This window comes from Salvelinus alpinus, chromosome 33 (assembly GCF_045679555.1).
Source record: "Salvelinus alpinus chromosome 33, SLU_Salpinus.1, whole genome shotgun sequence".
Lineage (NCBI taxonomy): Eukaryota > Metazoa > Chordata > Actinopteri > Salmoniformes > Salmonidae > Salvelinus > Salvelinus alpinus.
This window is the reverse complement of record NC_092118.1, coordinates 1,157,096-1,169,032: the sequence shown is the minus strand read 5'-3', so window position 1 is coordinate 1,169,032 and position 11,937 is coordinate 1,157,096. Positions and strand designations below refer to the sequence as shown.

Below are 11,937 nucleotides of genomic sequence, written 5' to 3'. Positions count from 1 at the left end.
CTGTTTAGATAACTTTACACACATAGGCCTACACTCCCTCCCTCCCTCCCTCCCTCCCTCCCTCCCTCCCTCCCTCCCTCCCTCCCTCCCTCCCTCCCTCCCTCCCTCCCTCCCTCCCTCCCTCACTTACCGCCATTCTCTCACACACATAATTATACACACCCCACTCTTGCATATGCAGCCTATCTTTGAAGCATATCTTGGAGTATCCTCTTCCTTTTCAGTTCTTCCTGTGCTATTCAAATTTGTAGCCTATAGTCAGTGGTCAATAATAAGTTATCAGGTTGCTAGCTAGCTAGATAACATGAATAGCTAGCTAAACAATGTTGTATGTTATTAAACCATAAAATAGCGGCTCGCAAGTGTATGGCAGCCCCTGAAGTAACTCTTCCTCAGAGTATGTGCAGACCAGCTGGTTGGTGTGTTAACGGACATATTCAATCGCTCCCTATCCCAGGCTGCTGTCCCCACATGCTTCAAGATGGCCACCATTGTTCCTGTACCCAAGAAGGCAAAGATAACTGAACTAAATGACTATCGCCCTGTAGCACTCACTTCTCAGCTTCTATCTCAAGGCCATCAGACTGTGAAACAGCCATCACTAACACAGAGGCTGCTGCCTACATACAGACTCAAATCATCAGCCACTTCAATAAATGGATCATTAGACACTTTAAAAAATGCCACTTTAATAATGTTTACATATCTTACATTACTCATCTCATATGTATATACTGTATTTTACATTTGCCTATTGCCTATGCCGCTCATTCATCGCTCATCCATATATTCACATGTACATGTATATATTCTTATTCCATCCCTTTACATTTGTGTGTATTAGGTAGTTGTTGGGAAATTGTTAGATTACTTGTTAGTTATTACTGCACTGTCAGAACTAGAAGCACAAGCATTTCGCTACACTAGCAGTAACATCTGCTAACCATATGTATGTGACCAATACAATTTGATTTGATCTGTGTGCAAGAATTTTGTCTGTTTAATCTTAGGAATTCATAATTCTCTGGTTTGATCTTGCAAACCCCCATTGTCGCACCTCTGAGAAGCAGAGGTTCTGTTGTGATTACATCATGTCAGGATTATTCTTAAACGTCCAGCAGTTACACATCTGGATTATTCACACTTTGAAAGCCTGAGATGGCTTAAAGTGGAGGAGAGGGTCGCTCAGATAAAATCGTGTCTTGTACATCAGATTGTCCACAGTATGGTGCCCAGATGCTTATGTAACTACTTTAACTTAGTAAGGGATAACCATAACTATTCAACTAGAAGGAGTGAAACGGACGCTGTTCCTTTTAGATTTAAAAGTGGTATGGGGGAAAGAAAATGTTTTATACTCGGCTGCTATTCTTTGGAATAATCTTCCAAAGAATTTGAAACTTATAACCTCCATAGGTAGTTTCAAGTTCTCACTGAAAGAAATGGCTAAATAGTAGCATGTCTCAAAAGTGAGTGGTAAGATTAAAGTAGGTGTCAGAGAGGGATATGCCCGGGATAGCATATGGTCTGCCTTTTTCGTGCCTGTTGTTTATTATAATGTGATTGTCTTGTGTGTATATATACATAGTTGGAGTCATTAAAACTCGTTTTTCAACCACTCCACAAATTTCTTGTTAACAAACTATAGTTTTGGCAAGTCGGTTAGGACTACTTTGTGCATGACACAAGTCATTTTTCCAACAATTGTTTGGGGGGGGGGGGTGAATAGTTTTCTGTTTTTTTTTGTCTTATTTTTTATTTGTTTTACAAAAATATATATTTTACATCTTCAAAGTGGTAGGCATGTTGTGTAAATCAAATTATACAAACCCCCAAAAATCTATTTTAATTCCAGGTTGTAAGGTAACAAAATAGGAAAAATGCCAAGGGGGGTGAATACTTTCACAAGCCACTGTATGTGAGACAAGGAAGATGTACCTGTCCATAGTTGTTTATTAGGAACAGAAATTGTATTAATTATCGAATGCTGTGAAACAAACTAATTGTGTCTGTCATTGTCTGTTGTCATTACAATTGCCGCCTAACCTTGTTGTATTCCCCCTTCCCTCTTCAAAAGGACCACAATGGAAATAAGCTGTTAAGTTTATTGTGTTATCCTTGATGATTTTCTTAAATTGTATGTGGAGGCGTCACCAGCTGGAGTGCCCTTATGTATGGATTTGACAAATTGTCAAATAAATTCAATCAATCAATGTAGTCTGATATCTGATTGGAGGTTAACTTTACAGTAATACTATTGGTCAACAACTCAGAGTTTGAATCCAAACAACTCAGATGCTTATAAAAGGGTCTTAGATTATTTGTTATTTTTCTTATGTTCCTGACTTCCTCTGGTGAGATACCTACACTCTTTATTTCTCTCTCCCTCTCACATTAGCTATAGGCCATGGCTCAAGCCATGGTTTCTTTGTTTAGCTCTCTCTCTGATCATGCCTAGAATATTGCCTTGTAATACTTGTTCATTTGTTGTAAGTTAAGCTTATGCCTTGTATAATGTTATCATTCATTTTACAATACACTTGTATTTAGAATCCCATTATCATGATCTTTCCTTGATCTCAGTCAGCTAAAGGCATAATACTTGATTGCACATGGTTTAACTATAGTCTCTTGCATATTGCTATTTATCTTATGAAGTCTGATAATTCATTTAATGGGCTAATTGCATAGTCTTATTATGAGTTGCATATACAGTATAATATGCATATATCAAATATTACCACACTACAGCGAGTAGTTTAAAATGGCCCAATACATGCGCACGAATCCATGGCATAAAGAAAAAACATAGCTCAGATAATATTGGGCATAACTTTGACATGATTTTGGCTAGAAGCACAGGGTCTTCAGCGATGTAGCTAAAGGTGCAAGCATTGACTGTAGCTGTGTTCCGTGCTGTGTTCCGCGCTTAAAAGGGTCCATGCAGAGACATGTGCACGTAAAAGGTTCCGTGCAGTGAAGAAATGGAGACGCGATTAAACGCCGTCAAAAAGATTCATGCCGATATACATGTCACGCATTATTAACACATCAACCCCCACCCATTTAATGCCGCATATACATCTCACCAAAGCCAGAATCAGTTATTTTTGGCCACCCGTGAGAGTAAATGTCATTTTAGTTAATCTGTTCTGTTGTCGTATCAACACATGTTAAGGTAGGGCACTGATACTTTGTAGCTTTAATAAGAACGACACAAAAATATGAGTATGTGGGGGTGCTTTGCTGCAGGAGGGACTGGTGCACTTCACAAAATAGATGGCATCATGAGGCAGGAAAATTATGTGGATATATTGAAGCAACATCTCAAGACATCAGTCAGGAAGTTAAAGCTTGGTCACAAATGGGTCTTCCAAATGGACAGTGACCTCAAGCATACTTCCAAAGTTGTGGCAAAATGGCTTAAGGACAACAAAGTCAAGGTATTGGAGTGGCCATCACAAAGCCCTGACCTCAATCCTATAGAACATTTGTGGGCAGAACTGAAAAAGCGTGCGAGCAAGGACTCAGTTACACCAGCTCTGTCAGGAGGAATAGGCTACCGGAAACGTTTGACCTAAGTTAAACAATTTAAAGGCAATGCTACCAAATACTAATTGAAGGTATGTAAACTCTGACCCACTGGGAATGTGATGAAAGAAATAAAATAAATCATTCTCTCTCTACTATTATTCTGACATTTCACATTCTTAAAATAAAGTGGTGATCCTAACTGACCTAAAACAGGGAATATTTACCTGGTTTAAATGTCAGGAATTGTGAAAAACTTGGTTCAAATGTATTTGGCTAAGGTGTATATAAACTTCCGACTTCAACTGTATATACAAATACAATCAGTGGGAATATAGGGGCCAGGTCTGCGCAATGACATTTCCAGAGGGATCCGTGACAACAACAGTACAGATGAAACGGAATGACGTTTACTCTCATGGGTGGCCAAAAATAAATATCTGAAACTCACGTCTCCAATCTTCTGATCTGAACCAGTGGGTCATAGCTCAATAACAAAACTAAGTGTCAAACTGACTGGGTCAAAGATAACCAGGCGCTCAAATGATGTTTTAGCTGTCAAATTGAAATTGAAAGCCTTGGATAACCTATCCATCTCAATTTCTTCCGAGTAGGCTATGACACCTTCGGCTTATCGTCTTAGCTCTTGGTAAGACCCAATTGTTAATGGGTTGGCTACACAAAACAATGAGCAATGCAGGATGCATTTGGGGAGAGTGGTGGGTAAATAATTTGCTTGCAAAAGGCTTGATGATTCATTGAAATTCATTTGGGGCGAATTCTGGAGCACTGCTGCTGTGGCGCACCATTTGGCATGCGTAATTTCAATGAGATTCAAGGCTCTGTAATGGACGCTGACACAGCCTAAGGTGCATTCCTACCCGCAACAGACATTCAACTGGCAGACGATCGTACTGAGGCTATAGGCTACACTTTTGCATATTCGAGGATAACTGGCTTCACACTGACGTCAACGGGATGTATAAATTAGTTTACAATGGGAACCTGGGGAGAACAGGTGACTCACACAAAAAAACCTTAGCAAAACACATAGAAAAAAACACGTCCCGGGAATAAATTAATCCAATTGTGAAGAGGATCCATCCTACTACAGAAGTGATATCAATTGGAAGACACTGCGTCCTGACAGAGAGGGTATAGTCCTATTCGAGGGAAATCTCTATATTATTTGGATTTCAAGTTGCACTATATGCTTGACCGCTCCAAACTCGGGTGGTGATTTTAATCGAGGATGCATGTTGGAGTAGGCCTAAATGGGTTCACGGTCGGTCAATTTGTCAAACAGCTTTTGCTGAATGCTGGCATGGTCAGTAAAGACTTAAACCGCCGGCACACAAATTATTGTCATATGGTACATTTTACATAGTCTTCACAGTCTATGTGCCGCATCACAACAAAAAGAATCACGCTACACATTAGCAACTTCTTCGGTGGTTTACTACTGGTACCGCACTGCAAAGCAACGCACAAGTTGAAAAAAAATCCAATGCATGGGAAACACTGCACGTAGTGCCACGTATCGCAAAATACTGTAGTCCGTCAGATGAGTCGCAGCGGTGCCTTTGCCTTTCACTGAAATGAACGGGCTTTTGCTGGAACGCATACAGGAAAACCCACCCGGTGTGTACGAGGCGTTATGAGAGGAGCGAGCAATACTGCATATCTCAGCTGACAAAACGACTACTTGTACTGCCACAACTGTTCCACGAGACACACACAAGGAGCCTTTGACAGCTACTGAAGCGGACCCGAGTGGCATATCAAGCAGCGCCCTGCAGTAATTGGGGCCATATACCCGTGACAAAGGACATAATTTAGGGAGGAAAAAGGATTACACTTTCCGGCTTTAAGGAAAAGGGGATAGTAGCAACAGTCACCGCTATCACCAAACAAATGTGCCGCGGGTGTCACAAGCCAGAACTACGGAGTCTGCATGATAATTGATTTGCGCTTTGATTTTGTGCTGTGTCGGTGAAAAAAAGGAGGGAAGGGAAAGGTGGTAAAAGAGCATCAAAAAGGAGAATTTCCGATTCCAAGCATGACGACCAGGATAGTATTCCTGCTCGTTTGGTCTGCAGCGTTTCTCGCTGAGCTGCAGTGCGCCTTGCAAAGGACCACCACAGGGCTTGCGTTACCCTCCGCGGGGCTCGGTAACAGCAGCAGCGGGGATGCCAGCAGCAAAAAAGACTCCAACCAGACATACAACTCCCGACTCAAGAGGAAAAACCTGGCCGTTGATTTTGCAGTGCCCTCTCTGTTGCGCTACTACATGGCCGAGTTGATCAAACGCCCACTTAACGGACATTGTCTGACTATTAATGGGTGCTATATGGTGCGCGCTAACTTAAGGATGAACTGCATACCCTTACAAAAAACGGTTGCTACTTTTCTCGACCCAAAGTTGGCTGCAATCGATAGCATGGCGGCAGAGAATTCAACCAGTGCTGGTGGACAGTTCCCTTACCGCTACAATCCGCTGCTGTCCAAAGTTCTGAATTTGGGTTTGACGAAAGCCAGCCGAAAATCAAATCAAGTCGTGGTGGAAATTGGGGAGGACGTGGTTAAAATGGGTTGCGGTGGACTGACAGTCTACGAAGAAGACCCGGTATTTTTCCTGGAAATGGACCTGACAAGTATTTTAGAATGGTGGTTGGGCGCCGAAGGGGGCCGGCTAAGGGTCCGGCTTATGCCAGAAAAGAAAGCACAGGTTCCTGGGAGAGAGGACAAGTACACCGCGGCGATACGAGCAGCTGACCCCCGACTATTTATTCATATAGCCTCCCGAGGTAAGGTTTTGGATTGCGATCCCTCCTAATTTACCTGTCACACACACACACACACACACACACACACACACACACACACACACACACACACACACACACACACACACACACACACACACACACACACACACACACACACACACACACACACACACACGTTCTCATAATGCAATGTTTCATTGAGCGACATGTAGCAATTAACAGTATCAATGAATGAACGATGACCACAATGACCACACTCTTAGTGTTGGTTGGTCGATATACATAAGGCTGCTTGTTCCTTTGCACTGTCTGGAAACTTCAGGATAAAAGTTTGATAGTGTTGTTGGGGTTGATAAGGTTATTTGGTTTGATAGATAGCTTTAGGGCTTGGCTATTTCCTACTGCTCTTGGATACATTTTTACACAGACTGATGGCACTGTGGTGTTACTTTCTGAGTTATGTGGCAAATGTAGGGTGACTTAGGTTCCCCCCAAAGAACAATGACCAATTGTTGACACAAAAAAAGTTTGGTAAAAACATTTGGTATGTGGATGATGGTCATGCTTAGGAAAACAAACTATGAAGGATAATAAGTGGCTACAATTGACACTTTTTGTTTGTTATTTAATGATATGTGTTTAGAAAAGGGGAGTTTTTCCCAAGTACCTGGGTATCTTGCCCCCAAAGATTAGTGAGTTAAAATCTATTTTATCAATTTTTATTTAATTAAACGAATCAAATATTGAAACAAAATGGCATTGCAAATTTCACTATTAATATCCTCATTATGATGAGGTTTTGATGTAAGGTCCCTCTTTTAATTTTCGTGCCAAATCATGCCCAAATCATCCCTAACATAAAGTATCTAAAAACTGACTGTGTAACTCAATAAATTTACTTGTACATAATTTGGACATGGAAAATGCTAATTTAGGTACCATTGACTCGCATTGGATTGCCTTAAATGTTACTGCTTCATTAAAAACGGTGTATTATTTAAGCAATAAGGTACAAGGGGGTGTGGTATATGACACAATGCGTTGGACACAGCCCTTAGCCCGAGAAGCTTTATTGCTATTATAAACTGCTTAACAAAGTAATTAGAGAGAGCAGTAAAAATAAATATTTTGTAATACCCGTGGTATACGGTCTGATATACCATGACTTTCAGCCAATCAGCATTCAGGGCTCGAACCACCCAGTTTATAATTATCTTTATGCTCCACTAATGGTGTATATAAACAGTGCATTTAGAAAGTATTCAGACCCCTTAACTTTTTCGACATTTTGTTACGTTACAGCCTTATTCTAAAAATTATTAAATATTTTTGCCCCTCGTCAATCTACACAATACCCCATAATGACAAAACGAAAATAGGTTTTGAGAATGGTTTGCAAAACCCCCCCCAAAAAACAGGCCTCACGAGTGTCGCAGCGGTCTAAGGCACTGCATCGCAGTACTTGAGGCGTCACTACAGACCCGGGTTCAATCCCAGGTTGTGTCATAACCGGCCGTGACTGGGAGTCCCAGCGTCGTCCGGGTTAGTCGAGGATTTGGCCAGGGGGGGCTTTACTTGTCTCATCATGCTCTAGCGACTCCTTGTGGCGGGCCGGGCGCCTGCAGGCTGACTCCGATCGCCAGTTGAACGGTGTTTCCTCCGACACATTGGTGCGGCTGGCTTCCAAGTTTAGAAGACAGGTGTTAAGGAGCGCGGTCATGTTTCGGAGGATGCATGACTCGACCTTCGCCCCTCCCGAGCCCATTTGGGGAGTTGCAGCGATGAGACAATTTCATCATTGGATATGACGAAATTGGGGAGAAAAAGGGGGGTAAACCAGATTCTCTGGTCTGATGAAACCAAAATTGAACTCTTCGGCCTGAATGCAAAGCGTCACGACTGGAGGAAACCAAGCTCTGCTCATCACCTGGGCAATACCATTTCTACGGTGAAGCATGGTGGCAGCATCATGCTGCATCAGAATCATCATGCTGCATCAGCATCATGCTGCCACCATGGGGTATTGTGTGTAGATTGATGAGGGGAAAAAAATATTGAATACACAGGCTGTAACATAATAAATTGTGGAAAAAGTGAAAAGGTCTGAAAACTTTCCGAATGCACTGTATATAGTACGTCAGTGCTTCAAAATCTCTTCCACAACCATTCCATCTGTTTGATCTATTCCAGCACTAGCACATCTGATTTAATCAATCAAGGGCTCGATGATTAGTTAACCAGTTGAATCAGGTGTATGTATGTTTATAGATCTAACTTAATCAGATTGTGTATGTAACTTTTTCTAAATGATGAAATATTAGATCGACTTACCTAAGAATCGTTTTGTTAGTGACTTAACAGTTTTAGATGAGACGGATAACAATGAGCAAGAGTAGTAGGGGCAGGTACCCCAGGTGGCTAGTTAACAGAGTCCAGCTACTCAATCAGTAGTAAATAATGACTCATGTTATATCGTCATATTCTACGAATGTTGGCGATACATGAAAGATGTTGCCTGTGGTGATGGTGTTGCGTCAAATTATAGGGCACTCTTGTCTGTATGAGCAAGTTGTGTTTCTGTTAGGCCTATTCAACAGTTGGCAATTATTTTATAATGATGGGGTATTGTGAATAGGTTGGGGTTCATCGAAAGACTACATTGAGAGCAAGCGCTCACTTCATTTTGCAATAAGACTACATCGAGAGCAGATATTATTGCTGTATTAAACATTATACAGCATCTATATTAGATTTCATTGATGTTGTGTCCATGTTGGTAATGAAATCGTTACTAATGCTTCACCCCCCTGTTAATTTTGACCACATTGACTTGACATACCTTCCAAATCAAAGTTATGGCCCATCTAGTCTACAATATTACCACACATTAAGGTATTGTATTATACTGTTTGCAAAAATAACTCTGAGAAATCTCTGTCAAAGTTCATGTATTGCTATTTAAGTTATAAAAGCCTCAAGTAGTTTACTTTGTATTTCTAAACCTGCCTAAAAGGCCTCATCAATTCCCTGAACCTAAAACACACTGTACCGATAGGTCAGGGATTATCAGGAATCAAGGTAAAACCCAATTGCAGATCTTGTGAAGTAACAATGTTTATTGTAACACCAGGGGCAGGCAAACGACAGGTCAAGACGGGCAGGCAAACGACAGGTCAAGACAGGCAGGCTCAGGATCAGGCAGAGTTCAGTAATCCAGAGGTGGAGCAAAGGTACCGGACGGCAGGCAGGCTCAGGGACAGGCAGAGTTCAGTAATCCAGAGGGGGGCAAGGTACAGGACAGAAGTCAGGCTCAGGGTCAGGGACAGGCAGAGTTCAGTAATCCAGAGTTGGAGCAAAGGTGCAGTACGGCAGGCAGGCTCAGGGACAGGCAGAGTTCAGTAATCCAGAGGGGGGGCAAGGTACAGGTCGGCAGGCAGGCTCAGGGGCAGGCAGAGTGGTCAGTCAGGCGGACTCGGAGTCAGGACAGGCAATGGTCAAAACCAGGAGGGCGAGAAAAGAGAGATTGGAAAAAGCAGCAGCTGACAGGACGAACGCTGGTAAGCTTGACAAATAAGATGAACTGGCAACAGACAAACAGAAAACACAGGTATAAGTACACAGGGGATAATGGGGAAGATGGGCGACACCTGGAGGGGGGTGGACACAAGCACAAAGATAGGTGAAACAGATCAGGGCGTGACAGGGATAAAAATACAAAATAAAACATTTATTTTGATCAAGCACAAATTAAGCAGTTATCTTGGCGAATGCTTAGTACTCAACACTTGAAGGTGCTTCCCCATTTGTAGTGCACTGTAATCATCATAATTGCTTAAATCGCTTTGATGAGGGAGGCTGGCCTACAAAAATGCAACCGAACCACTCAGATAAGCAAACTGTGGGGCTGGCTTGGTCTAAGACTGATAGCACAGTTCCCCCGTGTCGAGTGTTTCCATACCATTCTTAGCCAACTTGATTGTCCGAGACCTTCCTTTTTCACCCCAACATTGTTTCCATTTGAACCAACCAATCCCACACCTCCATACTCAGATCTAAAGCGCACTGTAACCAGTAGTTACAATAAGAGACATACTTTATACTGTATACAGCTCTTATTGTAGCTACTGGTTTCAAAAGTGGGATCCTCCTCACTGTTACATCCACCATGATGGCCCATTTTCATTGCAGGTTTAACGAAGTCAACTCTGGTTTAACAACTCTCAACTCTGGTTTGCATAAGCCCTATGTTCTATTGTAATCAGAAAATACGAGAAGGGTCCCACTGCTATGAATATATAGCGCTTGTACCTACTGGTGTGAGTAGTAGGATCGTTACAGTATCTTGTGATTACAAGAGCAAACCATAGCTGACCCCTACTTCGTTAACCCTGCAATGTTCGAAAAACACCTCCCGGTGTCTCAACCTGTCATTGCCATACAAGATGACAAAACCTTCCCATATATTCACAGCCTAGAGGGAAAAGTTGTGAAACCAAGTATTATCCACCATCGAAGAGGTAAATATGAGAAATAATTAGCTTGGAATTAAATAGAAGCAATTGCCGAGAGCACTTTGCTACATTTCGTCACATTTCGCTACACCCGCAATATTATCTGTTAAACACGTGTATGTGACAAATAAAATTTGATTCGATTATTGATTTGACTTTCTCAGTGTACTTCATGGATTAATTTCTCGATGTTTGCGCTTTTAGCCCTCCTTTGACACCGGAGTATTCTTATTTATTTGAGAAACATAATCCTGAGGATGACCTATGTGAGGATTAAGTCTGAGTTTCAGCCCACCTACAGTGCATTTAGAAAGTATTCAGACCCCTTGACTTTTTCCACATTTTGTTAAACTACAGCCTTATTCTAAAATTGATTAAATTGCTTTTTTTTCCTCATCAATCTACACACAATACCCAATAATGACAAAGCAAAAATAAGTTTTTTTTAAATTTTGCAAATTTATTAAAAAAGAAAAACAGAAATACCTATTTACATACAGTTGAAGTCGGAAGTTTACATACACTTAGGTTGGAGTCATTAAAACACGTTTTTTCAACCACTCCACAAATTTCTTGTTTATTAACTATAGTTTTGGCAGGTCGGTTAGGACATCTACTTTGTGCATGACACAAGTCATTTTTCCAACAATTGTTTACAGAGGGATTTTTTCACTTATAATTCACTGTATCACAAATCCAGTGTATCAGAAGTTTAAATACACTAAGTTGACTATGCCTTTAAACACTTTGTAAATATCCAGAAATTGATGTCATGGCTTTAGAAGCTTCTGATAGGCTAATTGACAACATTTGAGTCAATTGGAGATATACCTGTGGATGTATTTCAAGGCCTACCTTCAAACTCAGTGCCTCTTTGCTTGACATCATGGGAAAATCAAAAGAAATCAGCCAAGACGCCAGAAAAATAATTGTAGACCTCCACAAGTTTGGTTCATCCTTGGGAGCAATGTCCAAACGCCTGAAGATACCACGTTCATCTGTACAAGCAATAGTACGCAAGTATAAACACCATGGGACAACGCAGCCGTCATACCGCTCAGGAAGGAGACGCGTTCTGTCTCCTAGAGATGAACGTACTTTGGTAC

The 11,937-nt window shown here is 41.5% G+C and overlaps 1 protein-coding gene across 1 annotated transcript in view; it reads left to right on the top strand.

The window, feature by feature from the left end:
- The first annotated feature begins 4,997 nt into the window (after positions 1 to 4,997).
- Positions 4,998 to 11,937, top strand: part of LOC139563184 (ALK tyrosine kinase receptor-like) — an 819,033-nt gene continuing 812,093 nt past the window's right edge. Inside the window, exon 1 of the mRNA XM_071381520.1 lies at positions 4,998 to 6,338. Within this exon, the coding sequence (XP_071237621.1) occupies positions 5,591 to 6,338 (748 nt within the window). The 5' untranslated portion in view covers positions 4,998 to 5,590. The remainder of the gene's footprint in view (positions 6,339 to 11,937) is intronic.